Below are 22871 nucleotides of genomic sequence, written 5' to 3' on the forward strand. Positions count from 1 at the left end.
AATCTACCAACCTTACGAAATAGAATAAAATCATCACTTTCAATTACATAATCTGATAATTTGATAAAATTGATGTCTGATTATAAAAAGGTTAGATAGACGAACAAATCATAGAAGGGGTCTTAACATTTTGTGAAATGAAAACACTATTGTCGGCCACATTGAAAGATACGTCCTCTCATCTAAAGTATTTCACTTCATCATAATCACTTAATGGCAATGAGTGTCACAATAATAACAAAATCAATATATTTTCATTTTCACCTACTTCTAAATGTAGCGAACCCATACCATACCAGATCTTTGCAGTCCAATTTGAACGAGACCTTAGTTTTATGACATATACGATGGATTACAGTATTTATATACATCCACTGGAAAACGAATTGGATTTTCCTATGCAAGTTGTAACATATATATAAAAGTGCTTGCTTCATCACTAAAAAAATAACCAAACAAGCAAAGAAATTTGTTTCTTTTTTTGCATTATGGTCGTCTGCAAATCTACACATCGTATACAGGCATACGCTCCTCGATCAGGACACGACAAATCGGACATTTCTTGCATTTCTCGCAGCATGTACTGAAAAAACCAACAAATATCAGTAACATATCAGTTCTAGCCAAAGAAAACTATGAGGTGAAAATGAGATAGAGAGAAAAAGAGAAGGAACTTTGGTTTACCTGCAGAGGACGTGATGTCTACATGGGAGTAGAACCACGTTGATCGGATCTTCAAAGCAAACTCTACAAAGAATCTTCTCCTGAAATTTCATGTTTTGGTTTGAGGTAAGCAAAAATTTACTTCCATGGAAGTTGTAATTAAACAGAGAAAATGAGTGGATGGATGTATTACGTTTTGAAGCTTTTCGTACTCTTGCTGGCTATAACTGGTTATATCTGTTTGCTCACTCAATGCAGCTTGGAGTCTCCATATCTGATGAGAAGTTTTAAAAATTCAAGATTCTTGGGTTTCAAAATGTTTATAATGAGATGACTTGTATGTAAATTTACCTCTTCAACAAGATCAGACTTTGGCATTTTCTTCACAACCTCTGGTGAGAATGTGTTGTATCTGAAAATAATTTCGAGTCAAAACAATATATGTTTTCAAAAGAGAGTTTGTTGTCTTGTTGTTACCAAAAGATGAGAGCTTTTACCCAGTAGCTTCTCCAGAGTAGAGCCTAGCTTGTTCCTCTCGACTTCCTTCATCAATCGACCACCAGCCAAGTAATCTGTTGTTAATTTACCAAATGAGAAAGATTAGTGTTTCTGAGGATTCCTTCACAAGAGATTCCCATTGTTCTGTTTGTTTCTGCTATCATACCTTGCACCATGTTGAAAGAATCCGAGGAATTCACGAGCTGATGTTGTTGCACTATAATATCTTCCATAAGAAGAACTACCACCACTATTTATTAATAAGACTGATTTCTCAACCAACCTAAATATAGCAAAAAAGATCCCAGCTCCTTGTAGCAGAAAAAGTGGTACAAACAGAACTAAAATCGGAATGTTCTTGGCAGAAGCAGGTGTTCCCTGGGGTTACATTAAAAGAGAATTAGCTCGAACAGGTGAAAAAGGTAATGTTTCAAAGCAATGGACTTTGTCTCTGTAATTTTGTACCTCTAAGCGCATGAAAAGGATAACTTGAAAAGTAATGAACGGTATTTTCATAACATGTCCACCAATATCTTGGAGACCGCATATTCTGTTGCTTTGTTGATGCTCGTCGTCAGCGGTTACAACTAGGCCTCTGTTCCAGTCCAGATATCTTACTACCATCGAGGATGAACTAGGTTCCGGTATATGTGAATACCTATGAATTGATTGATTGCTCCACTTTGTACAGACAAGAAAGGCAAAGCACTCTGCTATTCTGTAATTTGAGGAGAGAGAAGTTTGTTCAACCAGGCATAGAAGAGATTTTTAAGAGGCAGAAGGACTTCAAGAGATAAAGTAGTTTACCCGAAGTTTATAAATAAGTCCCACCATCCCAATGCAGCTACGTCACCTATGCATGGATTTGAGACATGAAAGGTTCAGAAACAACAAAAGCAGATTGAGAAACAAAAGAAACATATCGAGACAGAGAGATTATGAACCAGAACAACAGTACAGAGTAAACAGTTGATTCTACAAAATTACAGACACAATAACTATTAGAAAATGCTGTCCACCAGATAACGACACAAAAAATTATCTTTTAGTTCAACTTGACATGGGAAGAGAAACTTCAAGAACACCAATAAGGTTGCAGTAGGAAAAGATAAGATGATTAACGAAAGACAGAGTTAAGTAAATGAACAACATACCGCATAATTTAAGAAGAGTGAAGGTTGTTGCGGCAATGAAGAAAACCATAGATATGGAAACCCAAAAATGCTACAAAACCAATAGACAATGTCAGAACAACCCTGCAGAGGGAAAGCTAATAAGATTGAAGAACGAACCAAAACCAAAAGTTTCATTTCTTCTTAAGAACTGTATATTAGCCCAGTGTAAGGGATCATATTTAATACTTTTTCGAGCATTGAGGTCTAACATGAGTGCAAAAGTTCCCAAGTATATAGAGAACAACAAAATTACCGGAAGTGTTTCCCATATGGCTTCATCACTCATAGTTTCCTCATCTCCAGGCATGAGTGTTCTACACATCCTGCAGGAAAAGTTGCAAACAAGATTTCATTATTCGCTTTCGGTACTCTCTAGAATAGTAAGAAGGATGAACAAAATTCAAACCTCAAAGCTTTGAATGAAATACCTGACATTATCTATCAAAATTGCTACCTCAAACGCAAGCAACGGTAGAAAGACAATCTTTAAGTCAACAACTGCAACAGAAGAACAGAACCAAAGCTTATAATAAACCTCACCATGATCAATAATTAGAAGTTACGAAAAATTACCATATTTATCTTCAAGATGGACACAGAGAAGGATCTCAAAAGCAACAAGCAGTGGTGCTGCCATAACCGAATGAAAAGGAGCCCACTGCCACAAAACCAAATTACAACTTAAAACTTCAACAAGGTTGGTTACATCAAACCCTGCTAACTAAATAGAATCATAAAAAAAAAAGGCATACATGCCGATCATGAGGCATTGATGGAGCAGGGAGTGAAAATCTACCACGAGCAATCACAGCATGAAACAGCCACAAGGGTGTAAATATAAACCTGTAAAACAGACAAAACACATACAAAATTTCAAACATCCACAACAAAGTCTTAATCTTTAAGGACAGTAATGAAGATTGATACTTCAACATTAAAAAGATTCAAAGTTATAAAACTTAAGAAAGAGTTATGAAACTTAAAAAATCCAATTTTTAAACAATAAAACTGGGTTTAAAAGGAAGAGACTTTGCATAATTGAGAATCTAATCAATCAATTCAAACATTTCCCAATACCAAAAAAACAGAAGTCAAGCCACCAAATTTAACAAAGGAAGAAAAAGAGAAACTGACCACCATGAATGAGAAACAAGATGATCAAGCTTCAAAGCGAGAAGAAGCGTGAAAGAGAAGAGCAAACAATGCGCAGAAGCCGCTTGAAGAGACTTCCAGATTCTTCTCCAACTCATTACTCTTCTCTGTACCAACATTCTCTATAACCCTAAAAAAAAACCACTCAGAAGAACCCTTTAGCTCAAAGATCTGATTTTTTTGTCAAAATCTGGAAACTTTCAGAGAGAAAAAAAAACAACAATTAAGATTTTTTTTTCGCGGAAAATTTCAAGAGGGGTTATAAAACACAGAGAAGAGAAAAAGATTTATTCTTTTGAGAAAGAGACATTTTTTTTCTCTTCGACTCGGAGAAGAAGAAGAAGAAGAAAAGCTGAGCTTCCACGCCAAAGCCCTCTGTAAAATTTGTACGTTTTGACGTAAATACCCTTTTACTTTTTGCCTGTGATTCCTACGAGAGACAAGGGTAATTTGGGAATGTTTGTATATATTGAGAGATCTTATTATAGTAAGATATTTTTCGTTTTTCACACTATTTCAAGGTGGTGAAATGGAATTATAAGTTTTGTCGTCATTTCGTATAAAAACATTTAATACTCTTCGTTGACAAAACAAAAACAAAAAAAATTAATAGTGTCAGTTTTAAAGTTCATCTCTTTTTTTTTTTTTTTTTTTTTTTGCATATTGTTTAATACAAATATTTGGAAATATAGAGGCTTATTCATGAGCAGAACTGATTTATTGGATCAAATCCTAGGTCTTAGGAATATTGTTGGGAGAATCAACTTTTGGAATATAAGGTTTGTTCAAGAATGACATCGTAAGCTATGATGACACAAACACCGATGTGGTATTATGGGACGATAGGAAAAAGAATTACTATTATTTGTTAAAAATTTATTATTTTGTTAAAGGTCAATTTGTTGGGTTCTTGTTTGTGGGATTATGAAATTCTTGGTTCTTGTTTTGAGAGAATGCTTCTGATTTTGATAAGAGTAGGTGGTTGTTATTTTTGGATTGGTCGTGGACATTTTTGGTAAAACTCAGCTACGAGAGCTTCAAAAAGAAACTTTACGTTTGGAGACTAGTTTATTTCATAGAGGTTCAGTCTAGTTTATCTTTGTTTTTAGTTCTTGATGTTCGTCCTCTTTCCAATGCTAAATTTGTTTGTTTTATTGATTGTTTTTTTTTGTTGGTTTCACTTATGCTTCCAGGGATTTCTGTTCATTCGCCGTCTTTGTTTTCCTTCTTTGAGTATTAGACTACAAGAAAAGTTTGTCTTCCACTGGCTTAAATTGTATTTCATAATGTAGAGAGCAGTGGTTGCAGGGTAGTGATCGCAACACGAAGTTCTTTCATGGAAGTGTTAAACGACGAAGGATCGAGAATCAGATTTTATCTCTCTTTGATGATAATGGTGTGGAACAATTTTCAGAGGGGCCTAAAGGTGAGGTGGCAGTGTCGTATTTCCGCAGGATGTTTACTAGTTCAAATCCTGGTGCTATAATGGAGGCTCTGGATGGGATGAGGCCTCGGGTTACAGCCAGTATGAATGCAAAACTAACTCGTCCAATCACTGCTGCAGAGATAAAGAATGCAGTCTTTAGTATCAAGGGGGAAAAGACACTAGGTGCGGATGGTATGTCAAGCCACTTTTATAAAGAGTATTGGGACATTGTTGGACCTCAGGTGGTGAAGGAGGTACAACAGTTTTTTGAATCTGGACATCTTCCTTCTGAATGGAATTTTACACAGATTTGTTTGATCCCAAAGGTGCAGAATCCTACTAGCATGTCAAACCTCCGACCTATTAGCCTTTGCTCAGTGATAGATAAGACAGTGTCTAAGGTATTATGTCAGAGGCTTAAACGGTTTTTGCCATCGATAGTCTCAGATACTCAAGGGGATTTCGTCTCGGGTCGACTTATCTCAGATAACATCCTATTGGCACACGAACTAGTTCATGCGCTTAGGACAAAATCAGGTTGTGATGAGGAGTTTTTGGCCATAAAGACAAATATGTCGAAAGCCTACGACCGAATAGAATGGAATTTTCTTGAAGAATTACTCCTTAAGCTTGGGTTTGACATCAAATGGGTACAATGGATTATGAGTTGTGTGCGGTCAGTCACCTTCTCGGTTCTTATCAATGGAAAAGAGCATGGTTTTATTAAACCTGAGAGAGGGATACGACAGGGGGATCCCTTATCACCTTTTCTCTTTATTTTGTGTGCTGAGGCACTGGTACATGTAATGAACAAGGCATAACAAGATGGTCGACTTACGGGTTTGAAACTCACTACTGACTGCCCGTCGATTCAGCACCTTCTCTTCGCTGATGATAGTTTATTTTTGTGTCGTGCCAGCTTGAAGGAGTGTTCTAACTTGTTACAATGTTTACAACTATATGGGGTTGCATCTGGTCAGGAGATTAATTTTCAAAAATCATCGATAACCTTTGGGAAGAGGTTAGATCCATATATGCGGCGGCTAATTGAGTTGTTTATAGGAATTGAACAAGAGGGAGGGGCTGGGACATACTTAGGACTCCCGGAACGTTTCAGCGGATCCAAGAAGGATATGTTAGCATACATAACGGATCATTTAACCTCTAGATTGCGAGGATGGTTTGAAAAAAACCCTTTCCTTGGGAGGTAAAGAAGTGTTGCTTAAAGCTGTAGCTTTAGCACTCCCGGTGTATGCAATGTCCTGTTTCCGGCTCTCAAAGTATCAATGTAAGAAGATAACTAGTGCTATGGCTAACTTTTGGTGGAATGCAACAGAAGAGAAACAAAAGATGCATTGGGTTTCTTGGGAGAAAATGTGCAAGTCAAAGGAGCAGGGAGGTTTAGGTTTTCGTGATATTGGCCGGTTCAATCAATCCCTCTGTGCGAAACAGGCTTGGCGCCTTTTAGATGCTCCGTCTTCGTTGTTGGCGCGGGTGTACAAAGCCAGATATTTTCCCACAACATCGCTGATGGAGGCTACTCTTGGGTCACGTCCATCGTATGCATGGAGAAGTATACTTTTTGGTAGAGAATTGTTGGAAAAGGGCCTAATGAAATCAATAGGTAATGGCCAGAATACTAGTGTATGGTTGGATAAATGGATTTTTGATGAGTTACCAAGGAGACCATGTAATAAGGAACAAATGATTAATCTGAATCTCCAAGTCTCGGAGCTCATAAACCCTCAGGGTGACTGAAATCTACAGAGGTTACAGGAACTCTTTCCTCCGTGTGATGTCACCAAAATTAGATCTTTACCTCCGGATAGTCGTTTACATGATAGGTTGGTGTGGGCGTACACCAATGATGGGAAATACTCTGTTAAGAGTGGATATTGGCTGATATCTAAAGATTTGGTGAGATGTGATGGGGATTCAGAAAGTGCACAAGCTTTGAATATACTGAAAGGGAAGATACGGACAATGGAGACGGCTCCAAAAATCAAAATGTTCTTCTGGAGAGTGTTATCTGGTGCTTTAGGGGTTGCAGATTGTCTAAGGAAGCACGGCTTACAAATCAATCCTATGTGTCAGGTTTGTCAGACTGAAGAAGAAACTGTCTCGCATGTTCTGTTTAATTGTGCCTTTGCGACAGAGGTTTGGTCTGCAACTGCTTTACCAATGCGAATCCAAGGTTTTTCAGCATCGGTCTCACAGAATGTTGAACATTTGTTGTTATTACTTACCAAAACTGAGGTTCCCTTGAGATTGCGGGTTGCTATACCGTGGATACTTTGGGAGATTTGGAAGGCACGTAACTCGGTGGTGTTCACTAGTAGGGTATAGGATCCTCACATGCTAATTGCGGGTGCAGTGGCAGATGCAGAGGAATGGCTAAAACAGAACAGATTGCAAGACCAGGAACAAAATCATGGTTCAGGTGGGGGAAGAGCTCTGTTCCTACAAAAGAAATGGACTAGACCGGCTGTGGGAACGCTTAAATGTAACTTATGTGCTTCTTGGGTCAATAGTCATTTTTTTGCTGGTGGAGCTTGGATCCTTAGGAATCATGTTGGTGATGTTCTGTTTCATTCCCGCAACGCTTTTCTACCGACAGTGAATCGTATTGCTGCAGAGTTGCATTGTCTGTTATGGTGTCTTGAGAGTTTGCGGGATCTACATATATTATCGTATGAGGTTCGGACAGACTGTGGGGCAGTAACGCGTGCTCTAGAGAGACCCCAGGATTGGCCTAAGTACCGCTCAAGTCTTTATAAGATAGGTAAGGTTCTCAATCAAATGCAGGTGGTCTCAGTTCATTTGGCGACCCCAAAGTTAAACGTAGTGGCACGATCGATTGCGAAGAATGTCACACGTGACGGCAGGCTGAATACATATTTAGTTTTGGGTGGTCCGGCTTGGTTACATGAGCAAATTGAACGTGTGGGGCGTGTTTAGTATCATCAGGTTTCTGCGGTTTTGTCGTTTTTGGTTCCCAACTCCTGTTTCTCTTTGTATTTTTTATTATTAAACCTCTTTTTCTTATTATTGAAATGCACACGTTTAAAAAAATGTATTTTACCTAATTTATTAATATTACCATATTACAAAAGAAAAAAATATATATTTGTTAAAAAGATTTAGTTATTTCCCAAGCAAGAATCGCACTAGAGATTTAAATAATGTTCTATAACTTGAACCACTGATCAAATCCCACTTGATAGAAAAAAAACATGTTAACCATCTAAATTAGCATTGTGTTTCGGATGAATAAATCCAAAACGCCGACGACGTTAAATCGTCGTATTTAAGATTTACCAAATTGTCAAATTTTAGCATATGCGACCATCGAACTTCTTCTAATGATTGAGGCAAGACATATGTTGAACTGCACAAATAAAAATATCAACCAATAGCATGTTTTTAAAAGGTATATAAAATAATATTAACACTGTTCAATAATTTTGTGAGAAGAGAAGTATAATAAAAGTCGTTCCTTAATTAATTAAACAAAATATCAATGTCTTGTCGTGCAAGTTTATAAGTCTGGCTAGAGATTCTTCTTTGTTGCTGATAAGATTGAATGGACAGTTGTTTAACATTAAAACTAAATTAAAAGATTGATGCAAGTTGACAATGGTTCTAGTATGCTAATGATGATAAGGGTGTGAACAGTGACTATTTTTTTTTTTTTTTTTCTGAAAGATGAAGCACAATTTAAGTTATCGCAGCCAACAGTATATTCCTTACAAATCTAAATGATGATAACAGTAAAAAAATCTCGCTAAAGAAAATTACATATCAGCAAAACCTGAATACCTGATTAGAATCTGACGGATTAGCTAAGATAGAAATATGGCAAATACTAGTTATGTGATAGATTAGTTGATTAACGAAGTGAATGAAACTTTGTCTAGTTTAAATAGTTGGAAATAATAACAAGTGCATATTTATTTGAAGGTTAAAGAAGGTATATAAATGAATTTTAAAATTTGATATTGTAATTTATATATTTGTACAAGCTTTTAAAAAAAAAACACTTTGTTCAAAAATCAAAACTAATCTAATAAAGTATATATAGAGATGGATGGGCTTGGTTTGGGCCTTTATGAAACTTAGCAAAAGTCTCGCTTGGAATAACTCCTCTCCTTTTATCTCGCTAACAACAAGACCAGCTGAGCACTTACTGCAAGTCTCCAGAAAAAAAATGCGAAAGTTTATAAGTTTTTGGTTTTGAGAATGACTGAACGAAGATATAATCAGAGCCGGCGCTGACTATTTATGGGTCGCAAGTCTAAATACAATAAATGTTGTTTTAAAAAATAATGGTTGAATAACAAGGGGAATAGAGAGGCTGGGAATCGAATCTTGGTGCAGGTCACTGAAAACCTGCTGCTTTACTATCAGACCAAGAGAACTTTTCAGAAAAATAAGCCGATTAATTATTATATTATCTGACGGCCGTAAGCACTTTACCTGCTTGTCCTGCTTGTACTCCTGGCCGGCTCTGGATATAATTAACAAAACAAAAATTCAAAGTCATGTCTACAGAGAGCCGAAAGAAGAGTCAGTCAGTACTAGACACTTCATATGGCCGTCACTATATAAGTCACTTGCGGGGTAAAAATTGTTAAAAGACAAATGCAAATGGCAGTTAGGGTACACTAGTACGTAAGTACTAAAACATCATAATAATTAATAACGTCTTACGTACTTCACTTCGTGATGCAAGCTTAACACACATACGTCGTCGTCAATCACGTAAGTTCCTCGTCATGATCAATCACAATCACTTATCATCCATCGATCATGCATATTAACATTTTTTTTTTGAAACAATTAATCATAATTTATGACTTGATTTTGATCATACTCACTTCATCCATCCTTAAAAAAATTTCACTAATGCAGGTTATATGTTTATATATAACAAACGCTATATAGGTATGTGGTTTTCTTGAGTTGATTGGTAAGAAGTTTTTCATATTCGTATTGGTACGTATAGGTAGCATATATATGTGTTTAATATTGATGTGGACAGGGGCAGATTCAAATCTGTTTTTTTAACATGAGGCATAATTTTATAGAATAACTCAACATATATACAAAAACAAATGAAGAAGAAATTTATTAAAATTACACGTAACAACAAAAATTTGAACTATATGATTATCGTGAACAAATGCTTCTGGTTTTAAAGACATGAAGTGTACCAGAATCTTATTATGCCGCATTTACAACCTCTTGCTCGACGATCAAGAGATCTCAAGCTTTGTTTGCGAAAAGTTGAAACTCTACTCATAGACTAATTTCAATATGAATTAATTGTAAATTATGAATTTCTTAATTAGCGTGATGTTTATACAACTTTTAAGAAATAAGAACCATAAAAAAAACTTTGGAAAATAATAGTCAAAATTAAAACTTTGGAAAATAATAGAGTTTATGTGACCAAATGATTTAAAGATTTAGCTGAAAAATTTTTATTAGTTAATTAGGCTGATAATTTAGTGAGTTAGTTATGATAATAGCAAGACGTAAATGAAGGATACTGTTTAACTCTTTACCATGATGTCACGTTTCTTCGGTATCAAACTAAGATGTGTCTTTTTTGCGGAAAAAACAAGTGATTGAGTTTGCTAAGTTAAGAGGGTGCAAGAAGGTTGTGCAATTGTTGCCATATGCAAGATCTCAAATGGTGTGAAATTGTTGTTTATTGATATGTGTATATCTCTCACGACAATGTATATGATTGTTATAGTACGTAACCAACCATCTATCAAAATCGAAGTCCCCCTCCTCAATTGGAGGTGTTTAAAAACAAAAATCCTCCGTTAAACATATATATCGAAGAAACTCACATGCTATGTAAAACTGTTGTGTATATCAATTTCAGTGTTAAGAAATTTGAAAATCTCTTTTCGTACAACATCAGATGAAGGATCTGTAATATAACCTACTTGAATTATAAAACTCTAATTAAGATATTATGTATGTAATTTCATGCACCAACCTAAAACTAATTGGCGATGTACTTGATTTCACGCACCAACCTAAAACTTTACTCATAGACTAATTTTAACATGTGTAAATTATTAATTTATATTGTTTAACTATCGTGATATGTTTATACAACTTTACAGAAAAAAGGAACCATAAAAAAATCTTCGGAAAATAATAGAGTCAATTTGGCTATGTACCAATAAAAACTGATCGGCTATGGTACTCGTGGTCACATGTCTACCCTTACAAGTTCATGAAAATTTATATCAAGCAAAATATTTGAATATTTTTTAGGTCTAATTCTTAAAACATGGCTGTTTATTAGAAATGGATAAATGTAAAATCGTTACACGAAAAAGATTCTACAAGACACATAAATACATAAGGCAAAAGAGTCAGAGAAGCATCAACGTACGAAACTCAGAATCCCAAACTTGTCTCTTTTTTGTTTTTCCCCGGACAGAACCCGACTAAATCAATTAATGATACACATCATCTTTGGTACGTTTCCTGTTCTTCTCCATTGTCTCTTTTTGTTTCACTCACAAATTGCAAAAAATAACCAAAACCCACCAAACAAAAAAAAAATTCAAATCCTCCCACGGCCAAATAAAACGAATTTTGCAAACCCATGCATTGGCCATAAATAAATCATATCAAGAAAACAAACTCATCGATACAAGAGTCCAAGACCGCAACGGATACAAATATCTCCGTTATACATACACACAAACACACATATCTATAGTAGTATAACGTGACGTACAACATTTATTTCCATAACCATCAAACAACACACACGTTTTGTAGATACACCGAAAACAAAAAAGACAGCGATTAAGTAAATATTGATTACCTCTGATGATGTTGTTGTTCGACGATAGTGATAGTGTTGTGACTACTCATTCTCTGTCTCTTAGCATTCCCAGAAGAAGATGATTCCTCCACGTTGCTCTTCTCCATCAACGCCTTCAAAGCCTCCTCTATCGTCCCTATGCAATACTCTTCCTCCACTTCCTCCCCGGAGCTCTCTTCTCCGGTGACGAACAACACGTTCTTGACTCGTCCCCCAACAGTTGTTATCTCCGCCTTGAGCGTTTTGAGACGCATCGCTTTCAACGTTTTGATCATGTCAGGCAAAAGATCCGACCTGTCTTCACAGCAAAGCGACGCTTTAATTACGAATCTGCCATCTCCGGTCTCTTCCTCCTCCGTGAAAGCTACTGTTAACTCGTCGCTCTCCGTTGGGACAAGATTTGTCTCAGAGATCACTAAAGTCTCTCTCTTCAACTCTTTCACATGTTGGATCACTTCAGCTAGTAACGACGCTTTATCCGTCTGCATTATAATTTTATTTTTAAAAAAAACAAAACATAAGTATTTGTATAGTTTCGAGGAAGAATAAATTATGTGGTCGAAGAAATTATGATTTGGTCCGGCAATAAGGCTTTTTATTCTTTTTAAGCTGCGCCGTTTGTTTCTCTTTATTACATCAATTAACCAAACGACGACATAGACGTTCCATATTCCATATGTAACTTTTTATTTATACTACAGTCTCTGACTGATTCTCTCTCGGGACTTTAACAAATACACAGAAGATCATTGATCAAAACAGAAGACCTTTGAATAACTTATCAAACCTTTTATAAAAACCTAAATGTAAAAAAAAAAAAAAGAGACAATATGTGACATGAACTTTCATGTCGCAGCTACTATGTTTGTCCACTTCAGCTCTACATTGTTTTTTAATATTCTTTTCTTTTAAAAAAAAAAATTCAGAACATCCGTTTTGAATCTTAACGTTGTGTGATGATGAATGATGATGATTTTTTTTTTTTATTTATAAAAAATTTAGACTTACTTTGGTGGTGTTGGGTAATATGCTACGGAGCTTAGCGAGATGATTATTGATTCTCTCTCTTCGTCTTCTCTCAGCTTCACTATGACTCTTTGAAGCAGCTAAAGCTTTAGCGTCCATGATCTCTTGTGCTGTCATCTTCCCTAACTCAGCTTGTAACCCAAAAGGACCAGAACCAGCTTGCACCACCGGACCTAAAGCCTCGGACAAGATCCGAAGCTGTTCATGATGATGATGTGCTGCTGACGTGGCTCCACCAAAACCCTCGTACCCGAACTGTAATCCCTGGCCGTGATGAGCTCGATTTCTGTTGAAGAAACTTCCGTAGAAAGATGCTGGAGTAGACGAAGGAGGAGGAAACTGATCGAACGGTGGTTGGATCGAAGTAGCTGGAGGGAGAGACCATATTGGGGAGACAGAATCTTGAGAGAAGATAGTGAACCCGGATCCAACGTTACCGGATGCTCCAAAGGTTTCGGATTGAGAGGGATCGTGATGATGACGATGATGATGAGAGATGACTTGGTGGAAGAAGAGGTCGTTTTGGTAATTTTGTATGTTGTTCATGGCTCTAGAACTGTCTTCTTCTTCTTCTTTCTTTCCACACATATCACTTGTTTTTATGAAGACACAAGAGTCTTCATCTTTCAACTCTTTTTTTCTCCTCTCTCTCTCTCTCTATATATATATATATATATATATATATATATATTATATGTGTAAAAGAATGGAAAGGTTGGTAAAAGAAGGTAGGAGAAGAAACAAAAGTTGAGAGAGTTAAAAAGAGACAAAATATTGCTTTCAAATGTTTATAGACGCAGACATATATAGGAAACTCTTATGCGTTTGTATCCTATTCCTATATCTATGGTTTGAAGGATATAAAGAGGTTGCAACTTGTGTATTGTGTTGTGGTGGAGTTATTAGAAAAGCAAAAAAGGTATTGGGGTTTAAGATTCTTTAGATTATCTATCCTTTTATTTACGAATTTAGTACTTCACTGTCTATTTCTAACTTGCAGATTAACTTGGTTTGGTTATAATAATAAAATCTACATTAGAGCACTAAAATAGTTGATAGATACCACATAACAAAGGTAACACATTTGTAGGTATCAACATAAAAATTTGATAAGCCTTTTAACCAAAAAAAAACATAAAATTTTGATATTTTGTTCTCTTCTATATTAGACTACTAAAACTAGTTAATACTTATTAGAGAGCAGATAACATTGTGGAGGATAGTGTTTTGTTTCTTCTTTCTTTTTTTCTTTGGTCAAAAGCATTTCTCGTTGATGTAAATCCATAATGATAATATTAACCAAGACATGTAGTCTAATATTAGTTGATACTAATATCGTGTTATGTTACCATTCGAATTCAAATTCAAATTCTCATGACTTTGTTCGATTGATAAGTCCAACGAGATTTAGTCTTAATGAATTAACGGATTAAATGAGTTAGGTTGTAATAGATACTATATGGGTTACCTGTTTCCTCCACATTTTTGTTAAAGACAAAAAATATATTAAATATTTGTTTTTAGATTCATCATATCATAATATCATCATACCATCATTGTCATATCATCATCATACAATTTTGCAAAATTTTAAAGAAAAATACGATGTTTAAAATCAAACATAATTCTCCAACTACATACTAAAAAGGATTCCACATTTTCTTGCTAAACAAAAATGATTCTGCAATTTCTTGTCATATTCAATTTTTATTTAAGAGCAAAATTTCAGAATTTTTTTGCCTAAAAGACAAAGATATATATTTTTTATTTCTTGGGAAATCATACTGTAAAAATGATTTAAAAATCAGTTGAAACAGTAAATTTACCAGATAAAAAGGAGATATTTTGCAAAAAAAGAAAAAAAATCATACAAATCCACAATTTTTCCCTATAAATGATGATGACGACGATGATGCATGGTATAACGATCATGATATTATGATAATGATAAAGTGATAGTACGATGATGATGTGATGACAAAGATTGTATGATACCGATTTTATGATAAAATTGTTAACTATGAAAATTGTTTATATGATATAGTTATTTAATAGTCTAAATTGTTTAACCCCTTAATCCATCAAATTATTAAATTAAATAGATCATGAGTTGACCTAACCTATGTGGTAAAATGGTTTATGTTGTTGACCTATTTAATATTCACCCTATTAATAATATTTTAGGTAAAAATTGGATTATACTACCCATTTTGACACTCATTAATAAATAAAGTTTAATCAGAATATTAATTAGAGCAAATGCATTGGAAGTTTCTCACAAAATTTTCTCACTTAAAAAATAAAATAAAATATAGTATAATATTTTTTATTATGAAAGTTTTTTATATAAGATAAGAACGATTCTCAAATAATAAAATATTATTATTTTATATTTTATTAATTCTTTTGTTAGTGAGAAATATGGTGATAAACTAACCAATACACATGGTCTTAGTATATGTTTACAAATAGTCAAATACTAGTGTCTAGCTAGTGCTAATGATAAACTGATCTTAAACATACAACTGTTTTAAATTTGTGGAACGAAGTTCTTACATGACATAACGTACAAAATATTCATTATATATTGGTCTTATATAAATGGACGTGTAGATCTGGAGATGTGTATAAGTATATATAGAAATTATTTATACGATATATTATGGGTTTTATAGACATGGGTGTAATATAGAAATATACATAATTAAATTCGTATCATATTTCAAGAATAAACATTTACAACTTCTAGGTTTTTCCTAGATAAAAATATTTATATACATGCAATAGTATGTCCATATAGATGTATGGATCATGGATGGTTTGCAACTTGGAAAGTTACTCTGCAAGTCGTCTTTGCTTTCAATTTACGGAAAGCTCAACTAAGGAGTGTAGCTATCAGGAGAATAAAAATTACTAATAATTTCTTAGTATATAGTGATCGGGTCCAAAACTTTCTTTAAATCACATCCTCTTATCGAGTAGGATATAGGGGAACTTGAGAAACACTATAACCGAAAAATAAATAAACAATAAGAAAAATGAAAAGGGAAAAAAAAAAACAGAGTAAACACAAAACACACAGATTGTCGGACCGACCAAAGACTCAAAAAAGGCTGGCCATATCATCATGACCTTAGTCTCAAGCTTGCAATCCAAAAGCCCTTTTGCTTTCCCTTCGCACTTTCATTTCATTATAAAAGCTCTTAATAAATTTTGTCTTTTTAAAAATTATTGTTTTTTTTCCTAAATAGTACTAGTATATACTTTATTCTTCTTTACCAATTTATTTATTTATTAGATGAGTTATAATACTACAATACCGAGTCTCTGTATTGATCACATGTATATACACACAAATACATGCACGTGGGCGTATTAACAGATATGTATCTTTAGGTTTTTTATTTATGTGAAGAAAAAGTATATATTAACGTGATGGATACTTTCTCTCTACGACTCGATCTCTAGGATGTTACGCATATCAATGACAAAAACACGGTTCACACTAATTTCAGATAAGACGACCTTTTATTTTTGATTCTTGAAATCTCTATACTATATTGTAACGTAAGAATTCCCTAACATTAAGTTAAGAAAGATAGGTAGAGAAAAGGCTTGCCAAGTGTCTCACTGAATATTGAGTTTATACTTTTTGAGTAGATTATAGTATAAAATTAAACATCAGAGACTGTTTAAATCATATCTTAAAGCAAAAAAAATGTCAATAAAAGTCTGAAAAAGAACAGAACAATTGTGCATAGCAAAAGAAAGAAAGTAAGGAGCCAGTTTTGTTCATGAAAACAAAACCAGTGCTCTTATCTCTTGAGCTTCATTTCCCACGCTAATCCTTTATGGCTTCCCCAAAGACCTTTTAATCATTTTGTCTTGGAACGTACTCCATTTCTCTCTCTCTCATGCACTTTATAACCAAATTTAACATATCGAAGTTGTAGACAAAAATAAATACTCCATCAGAATAACCATTAGAGGCTTGATTTTATTTTTATTTTGAATTTTAAACTCCACGTCTTTCGATTTTGCTCCTCTATTCATGCTTCCAGAACTATTTCAAATTAACCAATGCCAATTACCATACTGTATTGATTTCGATTGATTGGAGAAGAGAAATATCTTTTGTTGTTGTTTTTGTTTTAATTAACGAATGGAATACGACAAGAAGGAGAAGAGGACACATAAATGTCACATAAGGCAAAGAATATGGGAAAACAAGTGAGGAAAGGAGGAATGATGAGATATGTTTCCATTCACTTTTTCAAAGACGCACGCACATTTTCCCTTTCATATTCTTCAACTCCTCTCTCTCTGACTCTCTCCCCATAATACTATAGGAGTATATATAGACTATATAGTCTTAGAGAAATTATACCTTTTCAAGTTTTCATTGACTAAAACTTTACTATTCTTTTCTACCAAACCGCATTCGTAAATGTCAGCATTTTTGTTGAAAATTGTATTTCCGCTGAATTAGCTCATAGTTGTCATAAAACTTCAGAAAAATCAATAGAATTATCAAGCTAAAAAAAAGACATAGCAAAGACAATTGATCAAGGTCAAACCACTCGTAAGTTTTTGGTTTCGGCTCATAATCTCTTGTCGGATAGAAAACCAAACAGTGTAAATCAGTTTTGTTAGGCCGTCGTATCCCAAATTTAGGACTTCCTTTTAATGAGTTACAAGTAGAGCCAATGGTTTCTGGTGATAATGTCTTTCTTGGATTCACAGTTTTAGTTATACGTTGAAATACAAATGTTTTATATTGATATATATATATATATATATATATATATATATATATATACATATGCACATCTACGTATTTTATGGGGAAAAGATCAGTGAAAGAGAAGAGTTCTGAACAAAAGCAAATAAACTATATAAAGAGGTTGACCGGCAAAGTGCGGACAAAAACGCAGTCTTTGTAAGAAGTTTGGTTAACAAAAGTAAGAAGAGGCCAAATCATAAGACACAACGCATTGGTTTTTGTTTATTAACCCAAAAACAAAATTCACACTTTTTTCTTTTCTTTTTGAAAAAGTTATGATCACACTTTTATTTCTGCGTCTTACTTTGACCATTCCATTTTCCACAGGCTCCAGTTTTTACCAATTTGGTATAAACATTTTGGTGCCTTTTGTTTCGTTTTACACAATATATTTATTGGACCCCCTTATATATTCAGAGTTTCAGACGATGCAATTTCGTTTATCATCTAGTGGGTTTCGGAGTACCCCGCACTCGTGTTTTCTCCGTTTCATTATATATTAAGTCATGTGTTGTATGATGGGAGAAATTTGAGAAATCTGTTAATGATGATCAGGTATAATTGGCATAATTTGTTATAAACTTATTTAGATACATCTCATGTTCAAACATTAAAGTTTTGTATTTAATTTTGTTGATCACAATACATATAGATTATATTTTTGTAGTTTGGATTAGTGTTATTGGGAATCACCGTTTAGATTCAAAAACGGTTGTGAATGTTGGTATATGTTCTGCACTAATAGCGTGCAATGGCTGAGCATGGGAACGTCGGACTACATGTGTGGAAGTAGAAGTGGATTCGGAGATAGTTGTTGGTTTTCTTAAGACAGAGATAAGTGATTCTCATCCGTTGTCTTTCATAGTATGGCTGTGTTATAGTTTTTTATCAAAAAACTGGATAGTTCGCATTACTCATGTATATAGGGAGGCTAATTGTCTTGTCAATGGATTAGCGAACTATGCGTTTTCTTTGCCTTTGGGTATTTCTGTGTTTGATGTTGTACCCGAGAGTGTTATGTCGCTCTTGGTGGATGATGCTAGTGGGTCTACACGACCATGGAATGTACATTCATAATTTTTTGTTTCTGAATAAATAGCGGAAGACACTGTCTCCCTATTTCTCCCAAATAAAAAGGTTTTTCTTCAATGGTTTTTTTGTTTTGTTTTTGTCGTCTAAACTTCATATACTAGTTCACGGTTGAGAACTCTCTTCTAGAGAGAGCCAATGAAGAACCGTCGAACTTACATGGGAAAAACAAAACCCGCAACCTCGCAAAACAAAAACAAAACATTTCGCAAGATGATCAGCGGAGATATTACCACTACGAGGGATATATCTAATAATAAAAGAAGAGAATAAGTCCTTGTAATACAAAAAATCCTTCAGCTCTGCCGCAAATGCAGGCCATGCCTCTGGGTTTGAAGTCAAAGCAAGAAGATCTGAACAATCTGTCATAATGAGGATACTTGTCAACAGAATCGCCAATAAGCATTTCATCGCCCATAAAAGAGTCTCCAACTTGACATGAAGTGGGGGGGGGGGGGAAAGACTTCTACGCGAGCCCTTCAATCCTAAATGCCTCATTCTCCGTCCACAAGACACAATCCAACCGTGTCCACTTCGTGAATCTGACGCATGCCAAGACCCGTCGATAAAACAAATAAGAACATCAGATGGAACTGGAATGATCTCCACTATAGGCTATGTCCCTGCGACGGGATCTTCTCTCGTATTTGCTCGCCTCCACGCTTCTTCCTCTTGAATAGCAATATCAAGAGTCTCTTGTGGTGGTTCTGAAATATTCTCAAAGACTTTTTTATTTCGCACCTTCTAAATATACCATAAAAAGGTCTCCAACTCGGCATGAAGGGGGGGGGGAGACTTCTACGCGAGCCCTTCAATCCTAAATGCCTCATTCTCCCTCCACAAGACACAATCCAACCGTGTCCACTTGGTGAATCTGACGCATGCCAAGACCCGTCGATAATACAAACAAGAACATGAGATGGAAATGGAATGATCTCCACTATGGGCTCTGTCCCTGCTAAGGGATCTTCTCTCCTATTTGCTCGCCTCCACGCTTCTTACTCTTGAATAGCAATATCAAGAGTCTCTTGTGGTGGTTCTGGAATATTCTCGAAGACTTTTTTATTTCTCACCTTCCAAATATACCATATAATCCATGGAAATACTCTTAAGCTCTCCTCATTCGCTCCCACGTCCTTGTCCCGCCAATATAAATAATCAAAATTATTGTATATCGATGATGACGGAGCAACATAGGTGATGAAGGGATATTCGACAAAGCCCAAACTTGTCTAGCTGGGGGACATTTTAAGATCACATGATTGATGGTTTCTTCATCTGCTCCACATCTAGAACATCCTTTGTCTCTACCAATATGACGATAGTGTAGTTTTTGGCTTGTTGCCAAGCACCCAACAATACATTACAACACAAAATGTTTCAACTTCCGTGTAGTTTTTAATTTCTAAGCTTGTGCTTTTAGTGTCGTAACACTAGGTCCCTGAAAAGGAGGTTCACAAGAAGGACGAGAAATGATTCTCGCGGCCTCATATCCAGACTTGACTGAATAGTTCCCAGACTTAGTCATAGTCCAGCAATATCCATCATTTGATGCAATACTACTTGGTTTTAGCCCTAAAATGAGGGTAATTTTTTCCGGGGGAAAGAGTTTCCGGAGAAGATCCAACTTCCATTGTTTTGTCTTGAAGTCAATCAAGGTGTTCACGCAGATCAAAGGATCTCGGACATCTGAAAGTCCTTTTGGAGGGCACGCAGGGGAATCAAGTATCCACAGATCTGTCCAAAGGTATGAGCCAAACCCTAAGCCTATAGTCTTCCGAAATCCGTGTTTCAAAACATCTTTAGCAGCCAACATGCTCCTCCATCCATATGACGGTCGGTTGGATACCCTTATGTCTAACGAGCTATTGTGCTCAAAATACCTTCCTTTTAGGACACGACTAATAAGAGAATTAGGAAATCTTAATAGTCCCCACAATTGCGTCGCCAATAATGTGAGATTAAAGTCTTCTAAGGCTTTGAATCCTAGGCCTCCATCTAAAAGTGGTGAGCATAATTGGTCCCAAGATATCCAATGTCTACCCCTACTATCTGCCTTATTACTCCACCAGAATTCAGGTAGCGCAATTGTAATGATCCTCACTAAGGGTAAAAATCCAAATAAAAATTTTGGAGAAAAAGACCCGGAAAAGACTTAGCAAGAGGTAGAAGAGAAAAATAAGAAAAACGATCGATGGAAGTCCGAAAAAAAATCAACAAGTCGGGAGATGGCCAATGGCCGGAGGTCAAGAGGCTAAGTTCAATAGGAAGTCGAAGAAGAAGATTGGCCAAGTCAAAAACCACAAAAGGCCAAGGTACGGTCAGGACGGACGTACACGGATGGGGACACTACGGACAGACGTACATGGTCGGAGACGGTACGGACGGACGTACATGGTCGGAGATGGTACGGACACATCAGACGTACGCGGACAGAGACGGTACGCACAAGTCAGACGTACACGGATGAAGACGGCACTGACTGAGTAAAGACGGAAAGAACGGACGCATGCGGAATGGAGACGGCATGGACCAAGTAGACGGACACATGCGGAGTGTAGACAGTAAAGGACGAGTATAGCCGTTAAAGACCAATTGTTCGCGGTACTGACGGAGAAGTTGCGGTACTGACGAGAAGTTGCGGTACTGACGAAGGAGTTGCGGTACTGCCGAGAAACTACAGACAAGGCCGAGAAATTACGGATGTATCGGACGATCGACGAACGTAGTGCCAAGAGCCGACATCGTTCCAGATTTTGTGGAGCGTTTGCCTGACGGCACAAAAGAGAATATTTTATTTTTCTCTTGAATCAGCCAATGGAATTTCATGCAACTTTGGGAATTAATCATTGTGTTGTTGAAGACACAAAAAAGGGACATAATCATTGTGTCTTAAGGAAGTTGACCAATGGAAATTCATGAACTAAAAGTGGGAGACAAAAGGAGATTCCCTTTTTAGAACCAACCAATCCGCACACATGCAAGTAAAAGGAAGATTTCTTGGACAAGAGTGACTTGCGCGCCAAGTGTTCGCCCAAAAGGTGTGGAAAGAAATCAAACATGTGCTCGCCATGCATTGGCGAGTAGCACCGCCCAAATTCTCTATATAAGGAAGCCATTCCTTCTCATTTTGCTCATTCACAACTCAAAAGAAAAACCATAAAATCTCTCTAAGTGTTGCTCTCTCTCGAAGACGAAGAGAGACGCTGTTCGGAGACGAGAGGGACGTTGTTCGGAGACGAAGAGAGACGCTGTTCGGAGACGAAGAGAGACGCTGTTTGGAGACGCTGTTGGACGTTGTCAGAGACGCGGTTCAAAGACGCAGTTGGACGCGATTGGGACATTGTCTGATCCGTGGTGCCGTGAAGTCCGATCATCAATCTGCTGAATCACTGTGAGTTCCGTGGTAGTTTTGTGTGGGTTGCTGCATGGATCCTATGGACCATGTACGTACCTATTGCTTGATGCATTTAGACTAGGATCATGGTAGGATCAGTTAAATGTTGCATGCGTAAATTGGTAGGATTCATGCTAGAATTCATGTTAATCACATAGAATTATGCTAGGGATCACCACGCATGTTGAGAATTGATGAGAATTTAACCTCATGTTTACATGATCAACTTGATGCATTTTTAGCAATTTGGCTTGCTTCAAATTTGGACCATGGACTTGCATGCATGATTAAATGAGTAGATTTTTACTTGCAATATTTCTTGCTTAAAAATCGGATTAAAATAGTTGCATGCATATAGAACAATCTAGGTTGCTTGAATTATTATTCTCGTTGCCTTGTTAATTGTTGTGTGATTTTTTTGCTTGATTTCTTGCTTGTTATGCTTGATTTTCTTGCTTGAATTGCTTGCATTAGTACTAAATTCTTTGCGTTTTTACTCTTAGAACTGTAGTACTTATTTTAGCTAGTCTCTTGAATTATATTCATTATTTTTCTTGAGTCCTAGCTAGGATAGAATAGTCGATCTTCTGTTCCAAGTGTAGAAAGGTTGTCTCGTGCGAAATTCTCAACGCTCACTTACACGGTACAACGTCGCGTCTAGCTAGCTACTAGAGCGACAACTACTTGACGTCGTAGCATTGGTTGACTCATGTGGGTTACCTTTGTGGTTTTCGCATGGGCAGTGGTTTGAAACGGAACATATTAACGAGGGCCCATAGGTGAAAGAGTCTAGGGTAGTCGAG

General features: G+C 36.0%; 3 protein-coding genes and 1 pseudogene across 3 annotated transcripts; 1 reads left to right on the forward strand and 3 right to left on the reverse strand.

Annotated features, from left to right (window-relative positions):
• Positions 1 to 314: 314 nt before the first annotated feature.
• On the reverse strand, positions 315 to 3998 carry LOC104750703 (uncharacterized). Its single transcript, XM_010472543.3, has 14 exons — positions 3471 to 3998; positions 3089 to 3179; positions 2910 to 2994; positions 2765 to 2834; positions 2590 to 2659; positions 2316 to 2385; positions 1969 to 2014; positions 1627 to 1879; positions 1328 to 1539; positions 1161 to 1235; positions 1015 to 1075; positions 857 to 937; positions 685 to 764; positions 315 to 583 (listed from the first exon to the last, which is right to left on the reverse strand). Exons 1-14 carry the CDS (start codon positions 3605 to 3607, stop codon positions 505 to 507), a joined length of 1410 nt encoding a protein of 469 aa, XP_010470845.1. The 5' UTR covers positions 3608 to 3998; the 3' UTR covers positions 315 to 504.
• Positions 3999 to 7269: 3271 nt separating this feature from the next.
• Positions 7270 to 7872, forward strand: LOC147925719 (uncharacterized). Its single transcript, XM_087492737.1, has one exon. It carries the CDS (start codon positions 7270 to 7272, stop codon positions 7870 to 7872), a length of 603 nt encoding a protein of 200 aa, XP_087348863.1.
• Positions 7873 to 11536: 3664 nt separating this feature from the next.
• LOC104750704 (transcription factor bHLH30) lies at positions 11537 to 13633 on the reverse strand. Its single transcript, XM_010472544.3, has 2 exons — positions 12782 to 13633; positions 11537 to 12255 (listed from the first exon to the last, which is right to left on the reverse strand). Exons 1-2 carry the CDS (start codon positions 13385 to 13387, stop codon positions 11770 to 11772), a joined length of 1092 nt encoding a protein of 363 aa, XP_010470846.1. The 5' UTR covers positions 13388 to 13633; the 3' UTR covers positions 11537 to 11769.
• Positions 13634 to 18776: 5143 nt separating this feature from the next.
• On the reverse strand, positions 18777 to 20487 carry LOC147925720 (uncharacterized; annotated as a pseudogene).
• Positions 20488 to 22871: the final 2384 nt, after the last annotated feature.

This window comes from Camelina sativa, chromosome 16, assembly GCF_030686135.1.
Source record: "Camelina sativa cultivar CO46 ecotype springtype chromosome 16, ASM3068613v1".
Lineage (NCBI taxonomy): Eukaryota > Viridiplantae > Streptophyta > Magnoliopsida > Brassicales > Brassicaceae > Camelina > Camelina sativa.